The sequence below is a fragment of the Desmodus rotundus genome, chromosome 13, assembly GCF_022682495.2.
Source record: "Desmodus rotundus isolate HL8 chromosome 13, HLdesRot8A.1, whole genome shotgun sequence".
Lineage (NCBI taxonomy): Eukaryota > Metazoa > Chordata > Mammalia > Chiroptera > Phyllostomidae > Desmodus > Desmodus rotundus.
Genome location: NC_071399.1, coordinates 94,455,088 through 94,476,427, shown reverse-complemented (window position 1 = coordinate 94,476,427; position 21,340 = coordinate 94,455,088). Strand labels below are relative to the sequence as shown.

The window sequence follows — 21,340 nt, the reverse complement described above, 5'->3', positions numbered from 1 at the left end:
AAGAAGAGCTGGGAACACTGGGAGACGGAAGGGGTGTTTCTCAGTGCTGTGCCCAGGAGCCTGGGTTTCTCCTGGGTTTAGGGCAAGGGGCTCCTGTGGTAACGTCACAGGGTTGTTCCACCCGCCAGCGGGCCTGCAGCCTTCCCCAGGAAAGGGGAGGGGAAAGGAGGACAGGTAACCAAACTTGTTTTTGGTCTTTTAACTTTTACCTCGGCCACATAGTAGAGCTCACATGCAAAACAAACCTGTGGGGCGTCTGGGGGGGCCCTTCTGTGGCTTTGCACAGGGTGGGCCAAGCCGTGATCTGTGAGTGGGGCTGTGCCAGAAGGTGGCATAGGTCCAGAGTTGTCCTGCCACTCAAAGAGTGTGGCCTCAGAACGAGCTCACTCCTTGGGATCCAAGCACCTTCCCGGGTTTCTCTCTGCAGACGAGCCAGCAGCTCTCTGTTCGGCGTGGCCATTCCCAGCTGGTCCTTCCCTCGTATTTCCGTGGGTCCAGGGGTCTTACCTTGGCAGCAGAGGTGAAGATGACGAGCATCCTGCTCTGTGTTCCTCAAGCACCTAGTCCAGGGAAGGCGGGGTCGGCGTGCTTGGGCGGCCTGGCCTGTGTGGCAACAGGTTCCACATGGTTGGACACCAGTTCCAGACCAGGCTTTGCTGCTCCAGCTCAGCAGCACTGGCACCGGGAGTTGGCTAACTCCCGGCGAGGGCTGTCCTCTGTGCTGGGGGAGATCCAGCAGCATCCTGGCCCCTTCCCACTGGGAACGTCTGCAGACTTTGCACGTGACCCCTGAGGAAAGTCACCCCAGATAATAAACCCCCGATCTCAGCTCAAGTGGAAAGAAGGACAGACGTGGTGTGGACGTGCAGTCAGCCCCGGTCTGATGGCTGCGAGTCGGCGACCAGGAAGGAGAGAGCGCCGGTTGTGGACGTGACCCCGCACACGTTCGAGGCAGTGGCCCCGAAACGCCACTGCGCGCCGCACCGCCGTGAGCACGCACGCCCAGAGCATGTCTGCTTGAAGACACGCCAGTCCCCTCCACGAACACTGTGCTGACGGATATTCTCTTCCTGCACCCCCAGAGTGCGTTCCCCTCCTGGGGTGGCCACAGGCTAAAAGAATCAAGCTGCGTCTAAACGGAAGGAGCGTAGATCAGTAAACGAGAAGCTGCTAACGTGAGTTCCCATTCTGTAGCCTTTCTCCTTGCCATCTGTGGCCATTCCCCTCTCTGAACCTCAGTTGCCCCATTTCGTAAAATTAGAAAATGGACAAAATGCTACCTGCTGTTCTCGACCTCGCGAGGCTGTATAGAGCAAACAATCTACAAAGTGTGGAAACTTGTTTGCTTAAAAGCAGTGTAGGAAAGTCAGAGGTGATTGTCATCAGCACAGGCTCCAGAAAGCACTGGAATAACCAGGTGAGGGAGTGCGGGAGGGTCATTCCTAGTGCCTGGCCGAGGGTCTGCCTGTGTGGGGATGGGGCACAGTGGCCCGTCGGGGTGGTTCCTGACCAGCAAAGACTTGGGGCAACAGATAATACGAAGGGCTCGGGGCGCTCTCGGCATCCGCAGAGTGGGCTGCAGGGTGGACGCACCCCGCATGCCTGCTCTTTCCAGGCATCGTTAAGTCTGTGTATGCACTTGGCTAACCTGCCACTGCTTTTCCTCAGCGTGCGCGGCGGGGGGTGAAGTCACTGCTGACTCCGTGCTGTACGTGAGGCTTTACCTGCCTCAGGATGTCAAAGATCTGCCCCACAAACGGATTGACTTGATAGATCACCTTCATTTGACTGCACGGGGTCTCCTGGTGTATGAGGCACGTCCACAAACTAGCAAGTTAAACTAGGCAGCCCGGGCCCGAGCTGGAGGCTCTGTTGGTTGGAGCGTTGTCCCGTACACTGTGAGGTTGCAGGTTCAGTCCCCGGTCGGGCGCATACGGGAGGCAGACACACAAGCACATGGACATGGGTATGATTTTGTCCATGTCTGGGACGCCCCTGGGAGTTGGGCACCGTCCTCATTTACACGCCAGGCAGTGGGCACTTGGTGCTTTCATGACTTCCCTGGGGCCTTCCAGCCCGTCCCTGTTGGGGTCAGGTGTTGAGCTTGGATTTGTCCGACTCTGAACCTGGGGGCTACGTCATGTTTCAGAGAACACATTAAAGAATGAGTAAATTATTTTTTACTGTCATTCAAGGATGTGTTCACTGATTTTTTTTTGGAGAGAAGGGAAAGGGGGAGAAGGAGAGAAACATCGATCAGTGGCATACGCACCCCAACCAGGGATTGAACTCAGAACCTGGGAAGTGTGTGCCCTGACCAGGAGTTGATCTGGCCAAGGCGAGAACAAGGAAGTTTTCTTTACATGTGGGTAATAAGGTACTTCAAAACAACAGTGGTGGTGTTGACCGGGAAACTGGTGTAGACTGAAGGAGATGAAGGAGACAACAGTCAAACACAACAGTTAAGATTCTCAGACGTGAGTCCATAGCAGTACTCAAAAAAAAAAAAAAACAGGAAACGGGAGAATTTCTCTACAAAAGGGTGATGGTGGAGAAGGAACATGAGAACGCCCAGTCACCAGTCCGTGATCCCCGGTGTGACAGCTGGCTCGGGCAGAGCTCACCGAGGATGCCGACACCAGCAGGTGGAAGGGTGCTGGAGGCAGGAGTCACCACAGAGCTGACTCCCCACAGGCCAGGCCACCAAGCCTGGGTCGCAAGGCGGGGGCAGCTCAGTTGCGTCCCTGCGCCCCAGTGCTGTGGGAGGGTCAGCGTCACAATGTGGTGGTGTTGGACAGCAATGCCAGTGACTCTGAGCAGACAGAAGGGCCTGCAGAGGGGGAGGTCAGCAAGCAGCCACAGGGCAGGAGCCACAGTCAGATCCTGGGTCAAGGGTGGAGCCATGGGGAGGACTTGTCCTTCAGAGGGGAAAGCTGCAGGAGAGGGCCTGGGGCTGGGACAGAGCTGCCTTCTTTGTCCTCCCAAGTCTCCCTCCCTGGACTCAGGCTCTGCCCTGTCCTGTGCTGGGGCCCCAGGTCCGTGCTGGAGGCCTGTGGCCCTGCCTGGGGGGCTGATACATCACAGCTGCTCCTGCATGGTGAGGTGCTGCTGCACTCACACCAGGGCCCCTCCCGGCTGCCACCACATTCGTGGCCTTGCTGACTTTCCATCTCCCCTCCTCTGGCTCCCTGGCTGTCGTAGGGGGCTGTCCCCCCCTTTCACAGGAAAGAGTGGCCGCTGCCTGGGTGCTCAGATCGTCCTTCCAGCAGCACCCCTCCTGCCTGCCCCCTTCGGTCATCCCCGCAGCAGGGGCTCAGCGCCCGCAGTCAGTCACAGAACTTTGCTTCTTCACTTCTCTTGCAGGGTCCAGTGTGAACGGCCTGGAGGAACCCAGCATCGCCAAGCGGCTGCGCGGCACGCCGGAGAGGATTGAGCTGGAGAACTGCCGCCTGTCCGTGCAGCAGGCTGCAGAGCTGCAGGAGGTGCCTGAGGAGACACAGGCCGAGCACAACCTGAGCAGCGTGCTGGACAAGGGCCTGGAGGAGGACGCGGCCAGTAGGTGAGCTGGGTGGGGCCAGACCATGGCCTCTGCCCCTGCGCTTCCCCAGACCTCTTCAGTCAGTCACATGGAACCAAGACTGTCTGGGCTCCCAGACCCCGCTGTGATGGGAGCTGCTCCTGACGACTGGGCTCTCTGGCCCTCGTCCTTCCTGGGGCAGGGCAGCCTGTGGTCCCAATTTCTGCTCCCGGCTGCCGTCCAGGGCAGGCAGGATGCCCACAGCCTCCTCCCTGCAGAGGGCAGACCCAGCAGCAGGCCTGTGCACAGGCAAGAGTCTAAAGAAGCCCCAGGTGCTGGTGGCAGGAGCCTGGTCAGACCCCAGGGCTTCTGCTTGGTCCCGAGGAAGTGACCTCCAGGAAAGCGCCGCGGGGAGTGGCCAGCGCATCCACCTCAGTTCCCAGGTGAATACAGCACGGCCCCTCAGAAATGGCCTGAGAGCCTGCGGCCTGACAGTGAGGCGAGGGGGGCCTTTCCATCCTGCGTTGTGCTCTGCACCCCAGGGTCCCAGCCTGTCATAGGTACAGCCCCTGTGGGCTCACAGGTAGAGGTGGGACTCCCTGCTCATGCTGGGTGCCATGTGGGGTGGGGTCAGGGCAGCACCCCACGCCCCCTGAAGCTGCAGCTTATCTCACCCCACCCCTCAACCCACCCAGGTTTCCAGATCAGCATAGGAGGCTTTGTAGCTTTGAGTTTGAAAGATGTAGAGTGACAGTCATGGGGTTGCACGTTGTTGTGTATTTATAAGAAAGGAAACAAGTGGCCCCGGCTGGTGTGGCTAAGTGGATTGAGCACCAGCCTGTGAACCAAAGGGTCGCTGGTTCAATTCCCAGTCAGGGCTCATGCCTGGGTTCTAGGCCAGGTTCCAGTAAGGGGTGCGCGAGAGGCAACCACATATGGTTTCTCTCCCTCTCTTTTTCCTTCCCTTTCCCTCTCTCTAAAAATAAATAAACAAACCCTTTAAAAAGAAAGAAAGTAAACAAATGAAAACTTAAAGGCAAGGCAGAAGTAAAACCTAAGTAAATTCAGAAAAATAATCAAAATCCAGTAGCCACTTTTCTGTCTGTAGCCCAAGCGCTCATATTCACCCACATCAGACGGCTGGTGGGGGGTGGCAGCAGAACCCCGGTCCTAAGGGCCCAGCTGCCTGAGCTGCCGAGGGTGTGCAGACCCTAGGACAGGCCTCGCTCTGCCCTGGGTCACCTGTGGGAGCTCCCAGGCCACCGTGGGCTCCATTGTTTCCTGGAAGGACTCAACACGCCCTGACAGGTAGCACACGTGTGAGCCGGGGCAGGTGCCTCCTTGTGGGCTGGGCTGGGCTAGGCTGGGCAAGAAGGAAACAATGGCACAAACACAGCCACTTGTCAGGAGCATTGACCAGGGTCCGGTGCTTCCACCCTGTCCCCATGGCCCTGCTCGCCCCGTGCTGTCTGCCCCCCACCGCGTCCAGCTCGTCCGCCTCCATTACCCACACCTTGACTGCCCACCAGGGTGCAGGGACAATGCTGCTCTATCCTCTCACAGTGGCACCTCCTCCGCACCGTGTCTCGTACGCCTGAGTCCAGAGAGCAGCTCACAGTAAAAGCAGACTCTCTCCACTCTTGACCCCTGGGGTCATGAGTTCACATCAGAAGGAGCCCAGGGTCTCTCGTGGCCATGTGGTGATGGCAGCTCGCCTGCGTCTCTGCCACTTTGCCCTCTGTCCACTGCCCTCCTGCCCCCTCCGGTCTCCCCTGGGCAGGGCGGCAGGCTGGCCCTCCAAGGGATCCATCCCTTCCCGCCCAGGAGTGCTCTGCGGGACACGTGCATCCCCCTGCAGTCTTGTCCCGCCTCACTTGGCCCGTGGTTCTTCCCACAGCAGCTCCGAGTCTGAGATGGAGGAGGAGGAGGACGAGGAGGAAGAGCCCCCGCTGCCCACCTCAGACCTGGGCGGCGTTCCCTGGAAGGAAGCCGTGCGGATCCACGCACTGCTCAAAGGGAAGAGTGAAGAGGAGGCAGATGCCTCCAGGAGCCGGGAGCCTGGGGAGGAGGAGGAGGAGCAGGAGGAGGAGGAAGAGGAGGATGAGGAGGAAGAGGAGGAGGAGGAGGAGGACTACGACGCAGAGTCCAGTGAAGGTGAGAAAACCATCCCACCCACCGCAGCTCTTCCCTCCCTCGGCATCCTGCCTGCCTGTGACCGGGGGCCCGGGCTAGGGAGCTGTGCACCAGCAGCCCCCCCCCCCCCCCCTGCACGCTCTGACCTGCCGTCGGAAGGTAGAGGGCCACGCTGGGGTCCGAATACCCCTCTCCTTGTCTTCCACTTTTTCCCTTTAGTTTCAGTGAGTAAAATTTACTTTGATAAAGAAAGGGAACTTAACTTTCTGGAGGCTCCCCAACACCAGGCACCCGATCCCGCAGGCTGCAAAGGCAGGCACAATCACTTGTTCAGAGCTGCTGCCACTGAGCAGGGCTAGCAGCCAGGCTCCCACGGGGCGGGCTCAGCCAGAGACGGGTGCTCGCGTGCTTGTCCAGACAGAGCGGCAGCTCCAGTGTCCTGGTCCAGTTGGCTCTGAGACGTTTTCGTGCTTTGGTTCAAGCTGTTCCAGTCCTGGCCCTGTGCCTGGCCCCGTGTGTCCTTGAGTGAGGGGGGAGGAGTTTGCTGGGCCTCCTCTTCTCCCCGTGGAGGACACAGCGTCCTTCTTTCTGTCTCTTGGCTGCACAGGGGTCTCAGTGCAGCCAAACCCCTGAGGGCAGAGGCTTTCTCCGAGGGGCATGGAGGAGAAGGGCCTGGGCCCCCAGCCTTCCAGAGGCAGTCAGTCCACATGGCCTGGGCATGCAGCACTGGCACTGCTGGCTCGGCCGCCCCATCGACCCCAGGGTCTGCTTTCTCCAGCACAGCGAGGGCAGAGCCTTGCCGGGTCTGAGGCCCCAGCTTCGGTCAGAGGCAGGGCACAGCCAGGTCCCTCAGGAGCTTCTCCACCCAGCTCTTCTGTGGGGGTGGAACCCACGAGGCAGCCCTGTGTGAGGTGTGGAAGGAGGAGGCCCCGGGCCCCCATGCTGGCGCTGGGTCCTGTCCCAAGGCTGCATCTCTGGCCTAGCACTGCCCCACGTGCCTGCTGGTCATGGGGCCACGGTGCAGGGTCACAGCCTATGTCCTCTGCAGCAGAGCTTGCCCGTCCCCCTGGCAGACTGCGTTTCCCAGGCCCGGACCTGGCACCAAGACCAAGCCCACAGTCCGGGCTTCAGAGAGACACAGGCAAACTGGCTGTTGTGCTTGGCCCCAGGCTGGGCCTGGGGCGTGGCCTGGGTACCTGTGTGGGCAATGCTGTGTGGGAGGCTGCCGCCTTGTTGCTGAGGATAAAGCTCCCTGTTCCTCTCTGCTGTTTCCCCCACGAGGGCTGCTCCTCGCTGCCTTTGCAGCTGTCTGGCTCCCCCTTGTGTACAGGCGGAGGATTGCGCTGGGGCAGAGGACAAGGCTGCTCCGGCTGTGGGGTTTCTCCCCACTTCTAGCCCGGCGCCCCCAGGCAGCCGTCCAGACTCTGCCTCCCAAGGCAGGTCGCAGGTGCACATACCTGTTTCCTAGAGCCGAGAGCCGACCGGCCTCATTCAGCGCACAGCCCGGGCCCAGCCATCAGGCCGCTCGTGCCCCAAATGGCATGTGAGACTAGGGGTTCAGGAGGAAGCCAAGAGGAGAGCCGCAGCGACCTCATGAGTCCGGCTGCACGTTCCCCTGCTCCCCTTATCCGGTGATACCTCCCGTCACAGCGCAGGCCCTGGAGAGGCCATGGGGCCCGGAACCTCCCTCCACTGCTCCTTCGGCGAACCCCAGGGGGGCAGACCCAGGCCCATTTACTGCCAGGAAGCAGGGAGGAGACTTGCGCTCTCCCTGTCGCTGTGAAGATTAAAGGGCCCCATGTCTCTCTCTGACTTGTCTTCCTTGGTCCGAAGACGACCAGGCCCTCTGGTGGCATCGCTATGATTCTGTCCCACCCAGCACCACAAGGGCCAGTCGGCCTTAGAAAAGCCCCCAAGGCTACAGGGACCTGCAGGTCTGAGTTTGGGACGACATTGTGCCCGCCGCCACGTCGGTTGGTTTCATCACACTCCGGCCCAGGTCACATTGCCCATTGCTTGTGAACACACAGCTGTCTTTGCAGCAATGAGGCTGAAGCAGGTTGTACAGTCAGGCTGCTGAGCGCGGGTGCCGCCAGGAAGTATGGGGTCCTGGGCAGGTGGCACCGCTCTTGCTGCCTGAAGAGCCCGCCTCCCTTCCCCAGTGCTCCCTCCCCTGAGCTGCTGGCTATCCCTGTACTTCACCCCACTGTGTGGCCTGGCCCCAGCTCCGACTATGGGGAGCCCATGGGGCAGGAGCCGCTTACAGACTCCTTGAGCTCTGGGAGCCAGAATAGTCCACGGGGCCCTCTGGCAAGTCCTCGTTTCGCTAAGGAACTGGCTCTCATGTCCAGTGGCTCCAAGTGGAATTTAAGGGAAAAGGGCTTTGACCTCAGAAAACGCAGAGAGGGATTGTTGGCCCATGAAGTCCCAGAGCTTTGGGAATTTATGGGACAGAGCTCTGCTTCCCCACAGCCGGGCCTCCCCACCTCTGCTGCCCATGGCTGCATCCCTGCTGTGGACCCACACAGGGGTGGGGGGTTCTGACTACAGACCGGAAACCCAACGCTCCTGTGCATTTCTGTCCTGTGCGAGTTGGCTGGTTGTGGCAGAAGGACAGTGTGTCCCCTCCCACCTCGTTCTTGTCACTCAACTCGGCTCTCAGAAGCAGGGCGGGCGGCACCCTTCTGGGTGACCCAAGAAGGAGTCCGCTCTATGGGGCCACCCCCAAGGCTGTGGTCAGGGTCTGCTTCTCGAACGTGGCCTCGGTCCCTCGAGGGTAGGCATGGGGAGAGGGGCGTCCAGAGGGAAGTTCTCGGTGCGCAGGCCGTGTCTCCTCGTGCGAGTCCACGGCGAGCGTGAAACTTGAAAGGACATCACGTGGGATACTTAGGGGCCACGTGTGTGTGTGTGTGTGTGACCTGTCGCGTGATCTCGACATTTGCCTCTTCCTGATTCAGTCTGGCAACGAGGTAATTTTTCTCTCTGTTTCCTTTCCTGTGGTGTTTCCTTCCCTCCCTCTCTCCTTCCCGTGACTGTTCATCTTCTTCCTCCTCTCCTTCATCACGCCCTTCCTCACTCCTCTCTCCCCTGCCGGGAACTGGGTGCAGCAGCTGCTGGAAGCCAGAGGCTGCTGCAGGCCCTGAGCACAGCCGACCCCCTGGAGATCCAGGCGGACGTGCACTGGACGCACGTCTGGGAGAAGGAGGAGGAGCGCACGGCGCCCAGCTCCACGCCCTCCGCTTCCCGAGGTAACGGTGTCAGACCCCGCACCCGGGCCCTCTCCTCACTGTGGGGCTTTGCTGTCATGGCCAGAGCAACCTGTCCGGCCCAAAGGAAGAGCTGACAGACGTTGTACTTTTTTCACATTGCTCCTGACCTACCCTGGGCAAGTTCAGAGGTTGTGAGTTCTTTCACAATCGATGCAAAACTGGCAGAGTGAACTTGGCCTTGGGGCGTGAAGATCGTGCTTTCTTTCCCCGTGTGACGAGGCCGGTCACTCTTGCCCTGCCAGGTGGAAGTCCAGCCCTTGGCTCGTGGGGTGTGCCTGACGGTGCGTGTGCTTTGGCAGGAGGGGCCGGGAGGCCTAGTGTGAACAGGAGTGAGGTTTTCAGGGAACATGGCCGTCAGGGAGGCCAGTGAGTCACTCTAGGCTGTGGGCAAGGTGGTCTGTGCCCCTGGTCGGGTGACGAGGATGCACACGTAGGAGCCGCGTGATTCCACCCCCTTCCCCCCTTCATCCTGCTCACTGAGCCTCACGTTTCCGTCCAGTCCCAGCAGGAACTGCGAGTCTCTGAGGACTCCAGGGGGTAGTCCCCACATTCGTGAAACACCTTTCATGCGGTCATTTGATTTGCGCCTCCCAGCCCCAAATCTTCACCCACAGGCAGGAGTGGCCCCAGTGAACTGTCCCTGCAGCAACACGAGTGCATGCAGAGGCCCCAGTGGCCTGGACACGGGTGGCCGTGAGCCCCCGTGCACCTTCCCACGCCTCCCCTCCTTTCCTGTAGTCCCTCCACACAGGCTCGCCGCCGGACCATCCCCCGTCAGTGCCGATAGGCCCGGCCGTGATGCCACCAGGGCTGCGCTCTTGGACTTCAAGGGTGACGCGAACCTGTTCAGGGGGCTTCCTTCCTGTGTAACGTCATGTTTGTGTCTGTTTTACATTCAGCGCCTGACCTCCCCTCCGTGCGCCGCGCAGCCGTGCAGGCCTGGCTGGAGACAGTGTCCGGAGGTAGCCGGGGTGTCTGTCCTTCCGCTCACTGTAACCGCTCTCTCTCAGCAGCTCCACTGACCCCTAACACTGGACTCCCGGTCCTGAGGCTGTGCATGTGGGGGCGGGGGCGGGGCACATGCATGCCTCCCCCGAGGGCCCCCTGCATGGACGGACACACTCCCCACGCCCCACAGGAACGAGCCAGGTCCTGTCAGCGGGACAGAAGCCAGCGCTTACTCTGATGCACAGATCGGGCAGAGGCCAGAGCTGCGAAAGCATTGTTAGCACTGAGGTGTAAAGTCTGCAGAATTCAGCCTCGTGTGAACGTAAAGGAGTCAGTGAATACTCCACAAACCTCCTGAAGTGTCAGGGGAGGAGGCAGCGGTGCTGGGGGGACAGATGGGACAATTGTAGGGGATGCGATGTTGTTCAGCTCAAAGCAGAGGGACAGGTAGCCTCAGCCAGGTCTTCAGACAGAGGTGCGGTGTCTCTATAAGTGATTAGGCCAAGAGCTGGCAAAGGAGCCTCAGTTGTCCTTCTTAAACTTTTTTGGGGAGAAGAATTTCTCAGTGAGGAGCTCCTGGCATTTGGGACAGGATGGCTCTTTCCACTGTGAGATGTTCGTGGCCTCTGCCCTCTGAATGCCCGGCAGCCTCACTCCCGTCCACACAATACACGCAGACCGGCTGCACCGATACCCCTCGGGGAGGGGGCTGCTGTGCCCGAGGTTCCCTGGGTCGGGCAGCGTGGAGTTCACAGGGGCCGCCAGTGTTCTCCCAGCAGCAGCCGAGGGAGAGGAGTGGAGCCAGTTAGCTCCTGTCCCCAGCACGGGTGGATAGGCTGAGGTGTCAGGACGTCCTAGCTGGCAGCTACGTGTGGCTGCAACTTTTGGCCTCCATAGTTAGTGGCAGCTCCCAGCACCCCGCACCTCACTTAACCGGGATCTGACCCCAGTCCCACCCCTCCAGCTGTGACTCTGAGAATACCCCGGGCCACCCTGGTGCCCTCACCTGTCTGTGACACCTGTGTTGTGACCTCTTGGGGCACCTTTGAGGGCTGTGGACTCTCACCTCTGCCTCTGCAGCGAGGCGAAGGCAGGCCAGGCTGAGACTGAGGGCGTCCAGGGCCTCGGGCTTCTCCAGGCTCGCTTCCCGTGTGCCTGTGCATTAACGGTGCAGGGAGCCCTCGATGCCCGGGGTTGGCACGGTGGCCTCCACGGTAGGCCCAGGTGCGGTTCCCACCGAGTCGAGGTGCCTGTGAAAGAGCGAGGTTCTGGCAGGGGGCAGCGTCCACCAGCTGGGTCAGCAGGGCTGTAGTGCAGCTATGAGCTTGGCCTGCAGGCAAGTGGTGCGGTGCAGAGGAGCAGAGGCGTCCCCCCGGCGTGTGGGACCATCTGAGTCTCCCCCAGGGTTTCCCCCGCAGATGCTGCTGTTGCAGGTACAAGCGGGGTGTGGCCGGCTCCCTGGGCTGCTCTGCCTCCTCAGAGGAGGGTGGGACAGTCACCATCTGCCAGCCCCTAAAGTGTCTTGAGAAACTCCCCATTTCCCCAAAACTCTCACTGTTAGCCCAGACCTGTCGGTCCAGTGCTCCGAAGCTGGGTGTGGACTGAGCACCCCCTTTCAGGAACTTTGGTGTACATGGGCCAGGAGATGAGCACACAGCCTGAGGAGCCACTACGACCACGGCACCACCGTGGCATGCCTAGGCCCAGGCTGGCGTCTGCTAAGTGCTTCCCCCTCCACTCCCCCGAAAGGTGGGCACTTCCTTGGTTGTCACTGGACAGTGACCTCAGCAGGCGCTCCCAGTGTTTCTGCCACACCCACTCTGCACGCTCTCAGGTACGGGGCTGCCTGTGAGCAGACTGACCCAGGCACCCGGGGCGGGGAGGGGGCGGGGGGGGGGGCAGGGCTGTCCTGGATTCGGCACAGCCTTGTAAGGAATCCTGCAGCTGAGCTGCGCTGGCCCCCCTATGCCCGCTGTCCTGTGAGCTCCAGTTCTCAGGCTCCCGTACACACAGACCACACTCCAGCCCCCTTCCCTTGGGTGACAGACAGCTTTCAGCAGCAATGTGGGGATGGCTGTGCTTTGAACCCGAGAGGGAGCCACAGGGCCCTAGACAGATGGGTGACGCTGGGGTGTAGCAGCAGCCTTCCCAGCAGTGGCCTTCCTTCAGACTTTTAGTATGAGCTTTGAGCGTGCAGAGGTCGGGGGCAGCTGTGAGTGTGAGTGTGTGTGAGTGCACTTTAGGGGCCGGCTGCTCCTCAGGAGAAACGAGTGTGTTAGTGCTTTGTCTGCCTTTGCAGCCCTGAAGGGCTAGGCCTGGGCCCAGCGGTGGACCTCTCACATACCCTCTCCCCACCCTGCACTGCTTTAGAAAAGCATTTCTCCTAATCACCCCAAGCAGAGCTGCCACCTCTGCCGCCCGTGGAGAGGGTGCAGTGTGGGCCACACCTCCCACAGTGATGTCGCCGACGCAGAGCACAGCAGCCACGGACAGTGTTGTCACAGATGGGTCAGAAACGGTCCCTCCGACTGCGTGAAGGGACCCGTGGTGTGGGGCACAGCCACACAGGGTCAGGCTGGCGCTGCTACTTTGCACTCAGGGGTGCTGGGCCTGGGCCTGGAGGAGCCGCGTCCCCCTGCCCTCAGCCTGGAGGAAGGAGATGACTGGGCTGAGTGTGAGTCCACGCCCACGTGCCCCATAGAGAAGAAGTCTCAGGTGTCAGGAAGGGCCCCTGCAGGGCACTCTGCCTGTCCTCCTCCTTCCTCTCCTTCCCTTGACGTGTCTGCTTCACAGGCCCGTCGGACGAGCATGACCTGGAGGAAGACGTGGACTCGGAGCCGGCGGAGATAGAAGGGGAGGCCGCTGAGAACGGGGACACGGGGGACACTGGCGCAGAGCTGGATGACGGTATGGGGACCCCAGACCCCCCTCCACAGGAGTGGCTGCCCGTTCCCCATGGCAGAACAGGCCAGAGTGCTCTAGACTCAGGGGAGATCAAAACAGTGCTCGCTAGACAGTAGGCAGAGGCAGGGGGCTCGGGGGCCAGCTGCTGGACCTCCCGGTCCGTTCCCTGTTCGGCCCTAATGGGGGTGTGTGTTGTACACCTGCCGTCGGCCGCCACTCAACACAGCCTGCATCCGTGCGGCTGTGGTTGAGAAAAGGAGCCGAACTGGGGGCTTGTACAGGGCCTGTGGCCCATGGGTGCTGTGTGAAAACCAGACACGGGGAAGCGGTGTTGTAGAATTCCACTTCGGTTGGTCGGGGCACAAGGGGCAGGGGCTGGGCTGGAGAAGTCAGAGGGGCAGTCCAGGCCCGGTTGTGGGGCAGCAGGGCTGGAGCCGCCCATGGGAGAGAAGAGCAGGTCAAGGCCAACCCTCCCTGGGTTCGCCCACTGGCCACCTTCGGCTCTGCTGCTAAGGGGCCCAGTTTGGCCCAGCGTCAGCTGCTGGGGGAGGAGCAGCAGGCAGGCCCAGGCCTGACTGAGCTCACTGTGCTCCTGTTCCTCTGCCAGATCAGCACTGGTCTGATGACGTCCTCTGGGAGGCTGAGGCTGAGGCGCACAGGCAGCTGCCGGCAGTGGCAGCAGCATCAGAACTGCAGCTGAAGGTCTCAGAAGACGAGGTGGCTTGGCCCCCTGTCTCTCCACAGCCCCAAGGCAGAGGTCAGTCTGCTGTGGCAGGAGAGGCCCCTCTGGATCCCCACTGAGGCCATGTGAGGACAGTGGCATTGGGGCACCTACACACCAGCCTCAGGCGACGGCCCCTGCCCCCAATGCCTGGGCCCCACCCACATGCAGCTTCAGCACCAGCCCTGGGTGTCTGTCACTGGGGCCATGAGAGGGTAGAGGACTGACCATCCGTGTGACAAAAAGCTGGTGCTTCTGACCCAGAGTGTGCACACAGGGCGCCTGGGGAGGCTGGTCCCTTTGCTCCTCATCCTGTGTCTGCAGGTGGCCGAGGGTGCCCAGACCCCGCTGCAGAACTGGCTGGGGGGAGGCACCATCCCACTGGCCACTAACAGGGTTTCCTCCTGTCAGTCCTCTGTTTCTCTGCTTTGCAGGTCCCTCCCAAGTCTCCAGTCCCATCCGGTCCCCTTTGGCAGAAGCTGCTCTGTTCCCCCGCATCCACAGCCCCTCGGCCGAGGTAAGAGTTGGGGCTCACTGGTGGGGGCAGCACTGGTGCCCTGAGTGGATGTGTTGGGAGTTAAGGCCCCCATATTTGTGGGATTACTGGTGCAACAAGACAGGTGCATATCTCCTTGGTGTTTTGTTACCATGAATTATGAGTTTTAAGTATTGTATTTATTTACTTTTTAGAGGGAGAGAAGGGAGGGAGAAGGAAAGGAAGAGAATCATCAGTGAGTGAGAGATACATCGATCAGTTAGTTGCCTCTCGTGCACCCACTACTGGGGACCTGGCCTGCAACCCAGGCATGTGCCCTGACTGGGAATCGAACCCACGACCTTTCAGTTCACAGGCCAGTGCTCAGTCCACTGAGCTACACTAGCCAGGGCAGAACTGTGAATTTTAACATTAAAAATATCCAGATTACCGGTGGTATGTGAAGCACACGTTGGAGAATAGTGTGTAAACACATCGTAACAACGTGTCCCATGGAACGGGCTTTGGAAAATACCTTCTGGAGGAAAGATCAGGAAGGGAAGTCCGAACTGCAGGCGGGTCTGCTGGATCGGGCCTTTGGGATCCTAAACAGCGAGGCAAACGTGGTGGTTTTGTGTGTGTGGTGGGGGAGCTTCCTGAAGCAGGGGTGGGTGGCCAGTGGGTGGGGGTTCATGTAGGGGTCCCTGGACCTTTGAGCCTCCCGAGGGGGATGATTTATAACACAGGCTGTGAAACAGCTGTTTTTAATCCACTCACCAGGGACCCTGATGGCTAGGGAGGGAGAACAGGCTGTGCCATGCCCTCTGATAAGCACGTGGCCAGCACGCAGGGGATGTGGGATGCATGCATTTGAGGGGGGCCAAGCCCTGACCACTGAGTCTGTCCAACTGGGCTGAGTGGGTCTAAACAAGTGGAAGGTCCTCCTGGAGGCACTGGAGCAGCAGCTGAAGGCGAGAGTGAGCACAGGCCTTTGGAGAGAGAAAGCTCCCCAAAGGCTCTCTGCTGACTACCAGTTCCGGCCCTCTGAGCAGCGTCCGTCTGTCCATCTTCATTTCTGTAGGGGGCCCGGATCCCACTCCTGTCTGAGGTCGCCAAGGTGAAATCGCCTGAGGAATGCCTCTTCCCAGAGCTCTTGGTCCCCAGAGTGGACGTGGCCACTGACCAGAAAGCTACACCCTCTCCTGTCCAGGCCCCGCCAGCAGCCCTGCCACCTCGGTCCCCGCTGGCCACCCCTGCTCCGCTCCCCATTTGCTCCCAGCCACAGCCTTCCTGCGAGGCTGCTGTCCCATCCCCAACCTTGTCCCCAATATGCTTCCAGCCTGGTCCAGCCAAGACATCCACCCCCCTGGCCCCTGTCCCCGTGAAGAACCAAGGGGACGCCCAGGACAGGCTGGGCAGCCCTCTGGCTGCAGATGAGGCTCTGCGGCGGAGCGACCTGGTGGCCGAGTTCTGGATGAAGAGCGCTGAGATCCGCCGCAGCCTTGGGCTCACACCCGTCGATCGGGGCAAGGGACCTGAGCTCAGCTTCCCCTTGCCTGTCTTGAAGCCAGTGTCCCTCAAATCCTATTCAGTGGAGAAGTCCCCTCAGGGTGAGGGGCTCCATCTCCTGAAAGCTCCACCTGTTCCCAAGAGACTGGGCCTCCCGAAGCCTGAGGGCGACCAGCCCTGCCTGCCGACCCCCAAGTCCCCATCTGACCGTGAGCTAAGGAGTGCCCACGAGGAGCGGAGGGACCTGTCCAGCAGCTCGGGCCTGGGCCTGCATGGGAGCTCCTCCAACACGAAGACCTTGGGCAGCCAGAGCTTCAACACTTCGGACTCCACGATGCTCACGCCGCCCTCCAGCCCGCCCCCGCCCCCACCGCAGGGCGAGGAGCCCGCTACTCTGCGCAGGAAGCCGCACCAGATGCGCGAGCATCAGGGGACGGAGCCCAGGGCCTCGGGGATCCCCCCACCCCCACCAGCCACCGCCCTGCGGCCCCCCCGGGAGGAGGTGCGGAAGTCATTTGTCGAGAGTGTGGACGACATCCCCTTCGCCGATGACGTGGAGGACACATACGAGGACAGAACCGAGGACTCAAGTCTGCAGGAGAAGTTCTTCACACCCCCGTCCGGCCCGCCCCTTTCTGAGAAGCCCCTCCGGCCACCCTCGACCAAGGAGAACGGTAGGTTGCCCAGTCTGGAGAGTGGGGTCCACCCGCAGAAGAGGGGTCTGCTTGTCGTCTCTCCGGAAGCCAAGGAGCGGGCCGAGGAGCGTATGCGGGCCAGGGAGAAGTCTGTGAAGAGCCAGGCACTGCGGGATGCCATGGCCACGCAGCTGCGTCGGATGAAGGAGATGGAGACTGGGACCAAGGCCTCCAGGCCCCCTGGGGGCACCAGCCGCAAAGCCTCCTCAGGGCCCTCCAAGGGTAGAATCCCTGGCCTCACATCCCACAGAGTTTCAGAAGAGCCCACCGCCAAGCACAAAGCCACCGGCGAGGAGATCCTGTCGCCCGTGTCTGACTTGGGGCCCCCCGATGGCTCACTTACCTCCTCTGAGGGCTCCAGTGGGAAGAGCAAAAAGAGAGCATCTCTCTTTTCCCCACGCAGAACCAAGGGGAGGGCGACCAAGGGGGAGGGCCGGCCCGCTGAGAAGCCCAGCGCAGACCTTCCAGAGGAGGCAGCGAACAAGCCCAAGTCCTTGTGGAAGTCGGTCTTCTCTGGGTACAAGAAAGACAAGAAGAAGAAGGGAGACAACAAATCCTGCCCCAGCACGCCCTCTAGCGGGACCACTGTGGACTCGGGGAAGCACCGGGCGTCGCCCAGACTGAAAGCAGGTGTGCGGGTACCCGGGGCCCCCACACTCCCCGCCCCACCCCGGGGCAGGGCACAGGACACATTCCTCTCCGAAAGTCCGGTCCCCATGCCCCATACCCCAGCCCAGGGCCCTAGAGCTGTGCTGACTGGGGAGAGAGAAAGGACAGAGGCCTCAGGAGGGCAGCACTGCCTGCAGACTGCAGCCTCCACACTCTGGCTCCTTGGGTGGGGAGTCATCTGAACTAGACACAACCCAGACCTCCAGCACAGGCCAGCACTGATGCTGCCCTTACCTGACCCTCCCTCTCCCTCCAGAGCTGCAGCTCCGTCGCCAGCTGAGCTTCTCAGAGGACTCAGACCTCTCCAGTGATGACGTCCTCGAGAGCGCCTCCCAGAGGCCGAAGCGAGAGGTATGCAGACCGGTGGGAGGCTGTGCGGGGGCGGGGGGGCAGGCTGAGCCTCACCCGGTGGTGCAGGTGGAAGATGCAGCAGGACCGAGCTCAGGCTTCTCAGGTAGCAGCCAGGGCTCCGGCCTCCGTGGCAGGAGTTTCTGGGTTTAGTTCTGGGAAGACAGATGTTCCAGGCCCAGACATTCCATCTGTCTTTGGGAAGTGCCCCGCGCTGTCCCTCCATTCCGTTGTCCCCTGCGGAGCAGCACTCTCTAAGCCAGAGACAGGGCTGTCTACACAGGGCCCCAAGAGGCTGCGAGAACCGGGCCTTCCTGGTCTCCATTGTCCAGCCCTGGGCACACGCTCCCCACCCCCTGCCCACCCACGGGGAGGTCCAGCTGCCTCCTGCTCCCCTTTCTGAATGGAAACTCCCCCAGAACATTCTGCACCTTCTTTACCAGGCTTCCCAGGACTTGGTCTTGCCTGCCAGAGGGGCTGCGTCCCGTCTGCATCTTGCTCCCTCCTCCCGGCCCGACCCAGTTCCTCTTTAATAACTTGTCAAACCGGAGGAAGCCAGTCCTCCAGCTGTCACCGCATTCCTGACGTGTTCGTCCCCCTGGACCATGCCAGTTCTGCATCTGTCTCTTCTCCTAGAAGGACACCCAGATTGCCAGGCGCCGCGGGAGACAGGGGAGCTCCTGTGTGCGAGCCACGCAGGGACTTGGTGGGGGCCTGGCCGGAAGGAGCACGTAGTCTCTGTGCTGACAAGCAGACCAATCAGTCCCGAACTTTGTCAGCCGGTGATTCTGGGGTTGGGTCTCTGCACTGTTCCTCTATTAATCAGTGAACCGCCTGGCGCCATGCTGAGCGGCAGGCTGCCCGAGCTGGCTCTGTCAAAGCCACAGCTCGGCGAGCACAGCCTCTCCCTGCGGAGCACAAGGCTGCAGGTCCCAGACCCGCTGCCGGAATCCTACCCCTCACAGGGGTGGCCGTGGAGGGAACCAAATATCCTCACGCCCACTGGGGTGCGGAGCCAACTGAGTGGGAGAAAACTGCTATTTTAAGAAGCAAAGCTAAAGGTGGAGGGACTGAGGGGGACAGAGGGGCCGTCACAGACCAGTCCCAGGATGTCAAGTGCAGGGAACACAGTCAGTTGTACAGTGGTTGCTGCGCAGGGCGCCAGGCGGGCACAGGGAACACCGGGGGCAGAGCTCTGTGAAATGTGTGATTGACCCCTGCGCTGTGCACCCGAAACCAGGACAAGGTGTGGCAACTGCCCACTGTCACTGAAAAAGGCTGGATGCTCACACAGGGAGACAAACCAGAGCAAAAGCAGCCGTGGGCACTGGCCGTTACAGGAAGTCTGACCATGGATAGCACACACACATGACCTCACTGGGCCGTCCTGGGCCATCGGCACCAAGTTCCTGAGAGCCCTGCCGCCACGTAGGGAAACGACTCTGCCCAGCAGAAACGCACTGACGTTTTTAGGGATGAAGCACTGTGGTGCCCACAGAAGTTTCAGGAGAAAAGATGGGGTAGAAAGTCTCTCTGGTGTGTGCGAAGCCAGCCAGCCAGAGCAGGTGAAGGTGTTCGCTGCCCTCCTCGGTCAGCTCGTCTGCCAGTTTGCAGAGTCTCAGAGCAGAAGCAAGGGGACCGTGGGCACCAGGCAGGAATGGGTCCAATGGACTCGCAAGGGGCCGGGTGCTGCCCACGCCCCCAGCAGCCAGGTGGGGGGACCGCGCCTCTGAGTCACAGGCCTCCTGTGAGGAAGCAGCTGTGACACTAGTGCCTGAGTTTTGTTTCATTTTTTTTTTAATTTATATGGTAAAATACAATTAATACAATTATTTCAAAAACTATTTGTTTTAGAAGTCCCTGGGGATTCGTCAATGTCCTTACTTTCCATGTGTTTACATATAATTAAGGAAACACTATTAAAAACTCATAAAACAAAAAAACACCAAAAATAACTTATTTTTACTTAAAATGTTTATATAGAAAATTTAAGATAATACACATTTTTATAAAATTTTATTTATTTTTAGAGAGATGGGAAGGGAGGGAAAGAAACAGCAGTGTGTGGTTGCCTCTCATGCGCCCCCTACTGGGACCTGGCCTGCAACTCAGGCCTGTGCCCTGACTGGGAATCCAACCGGTGACCCTTTGGTCTGCAGGCCAGCACTCAGTCCACTGAGCCACACCAGCCAGGACATAATACATATATATTTTTTAAATCACCTTGTAGCCTTACCAATAGGAGAGGAGCTCACATTTACATCATTTTTCTTTCCCCTCAGTCTAGCTTGAATACAACCCATGTGGCCTCTTGCTGCTAATGCTGCCACTCCCACCGCAGTCCAGTCTTGCTGGCTGTAGATGCACTGGCCCGGCTGACCTGCCCCGGGCGTATGCATGCTGGCACCTCAGGCCTCGGGTTGCTGCCTCCACCAGGGTTGTGCCGCCTCCCGCCTGGGTTGTGCCCCTTCCCGCCAAAACCTAGACAATGGCCACCCCCAGCCCCTGCGGGGCGAATGTTTAGTGCTGGTCCTTCGGTTGTGGTTACAGGGTTTTGAGACGCTGCTTGGGGAAACCCCTGTCTTCTGTTTCCTTAACTGACTCGTTCAAGTAACAAAATTCTTCCTCCCGGACGATTGGTGGGAGACGTGGGTCCCCCGAGAGGCAGGGTCCACACGCTCAAATTTAAACGTCGCCACTAGTGGCTCCTTCTTCTCGGGGCCCATGTGTGGGGGACCCCAAAGCCATGTGCAGGAGCCCCAAGGACACTGCGTCCGAGGCTGTGGGTCCCCAGACCTGCAGCCCCATGGGCTGGGCCGACGGCAGCTGTGACCCCCCTCCACTCTGAGCGGCTCCGCTCAGGGCTTGCTGGAGCCGGCAGACACAGTCTCTGAAACGTGTCTGATAAACGTCAGTTGTTCCTGCTGTCTCAGCTCCTTTCACTGTGTACAGTCAGGAAATGCGCCCCCCCACCCCACCCCAGGGTCTCTGGCGGTGGCGGGCGCCCTGGCCCTGCCTGAGGAGCCCTGCCAGGGGCTGGGGGCCTTTGGAAGAGGGTGGGTGTCGGAGCTCAGCTTGCTCTGTGTCTGTCTCCGGCAATGGGCCCCCCCCCCCCCCAGACCCTGTCCCAGCACCTGTTACATTCAGCGGGAAGGAGCCACCTGAATTGCCACAAGCAATTGGGCTACTGAGGGGCCAGTTTTAATTTACATGTTAGGGAACTAGAGGAGGGACAAGAGAAGGTTGGGGGCATGAGGAAGAAGCCGTCTTCCTGGGAGAGCCTGAGCCTGGCCCGAGTCAGGGTGGGGCTCCTGGAGGCGCCACTGGGGGGTCTGCACCCCCTCCCCAGCCCGGCATGACATTCTAAAAAAATAGTCACGTTTTGGTCTATGTGTTTGTTTTAAACTTATGATCTTGCTCCATTTATGTGTGCTGTTTTTAATGGTGATTATCATTGCTGTTCTGTTTTGTTTTCCGTCGCCACCCCTTTAAAAGTCGATACATTTGCCACACACCTTGGCGTCCAGGAGACCATGTGCACCGAAGGTAGTACCGCGTCCTGCCCGCCAGTCACTGTTGCATGCGTGTCTGTGATTAACCGCGGCGCCCAGCCCCCGCCACAGCTCACTAACTGTCCTGCGTGCATGGAGCGGTCACGCACAGCAGCCGCCATGTCAGGACTGGAGAGCATGAGGTGGCATCGGTCTGCGTGCCTGGGCCAGGGCCGGCACGGGGGCTCACGGCCCTCGGCCCCAGGTCTGCAAGGGGATGTGCTGGACACACCAGAGCGGCAGGACACAGGGCCGCCAGCTGGGTGGGCTCCACACAACCCTGTGCTCTGAGAATAGATCTGATGAGAGTGTACGGCTGGGCCGCACTTGAGCATCTCCCCCACAGTTGAGAAAAGTCTCCTTTTTTATTTTCCTGGGGTCCGTGAAGAAGGCGTTATGATTACAGGCAAACCCCCCTGGCAGCTGCCTCTCAGAGGTAGCCCAGTGCCCCTTTGGGGTGCCTGGCACTGCCTCACACCCTCACTGCCCACTTCTGCCCCTGGAGTGGCCCTGGCCGTTCGTTGGTGGAATCAACTGGATTTGGCCAGTGGCTGCCTCGACTCTTCACAGCACTGGCTGGAACAGCTCTGCCACCTGCCCT

At 60.3% G+C, this 21,340-nt stretch overlaps 1 protein-coding gene across 20 annotated transcripts in view; it reads left to right on the top strand.

Annotated features, from left to right (window-relative positions):
* Window positions 1–21,340, top strand: part of MICAL3 (microtubule associated monooxygenase, calponin and LIM domain containing 3) — a 134,436-nt gene that overhangs the window by 95,448 nt on the left and 17,648 nt on the right. For 7 of the 20 annotated variants that reach the window (XM_053916650.2, XM_053916649.2, XM_053916655.2 and 4 more), the window contains 10 exons: window positions 3,364–3,559; window positions 5,415–5,671; window positions 8,758–8,898; window positions 9,819–9,881; window positions 12,661–12,774; window positions 13,379–13,528; window positions 13,927–14,009; window positions 15,049–16,801; window positions 17,097–17,191; window positions 20,684–20,734. In XM_053916650.2, the coding sequence (XP_053772625.1) occupies window positions 3,364–3,559; window positions 5,415–5,671; window positions 8,758–8,898; window positions 9,819–9,881; window positions 12,661–12,774; window positions 13,379–13,528; window positions 13,927–14,009; window positions 15,049–16,801; window positions 17,097–17,191; window positions 20,684–20,734 (2,903 nt within the window). The remainder of the gene's footprint in view (window positions 1–3,363; window positions 3,560–5,414; window positions 5,672–8,757; window positions 8,899–9,818; window positions 9,882–12,660; window positions 12,775–13,378; window positions 13,529–13,926; window positions 14,010–15,048; window positions 16,802–17,096; window positions 17,192–20,683; window positions 20,735–21,340) is intronic. The other 13 variants (XM_053916656.2, XM_053916663.2, XM_053916672.2 and 10 more) reach the window with 9 other exon arrangements.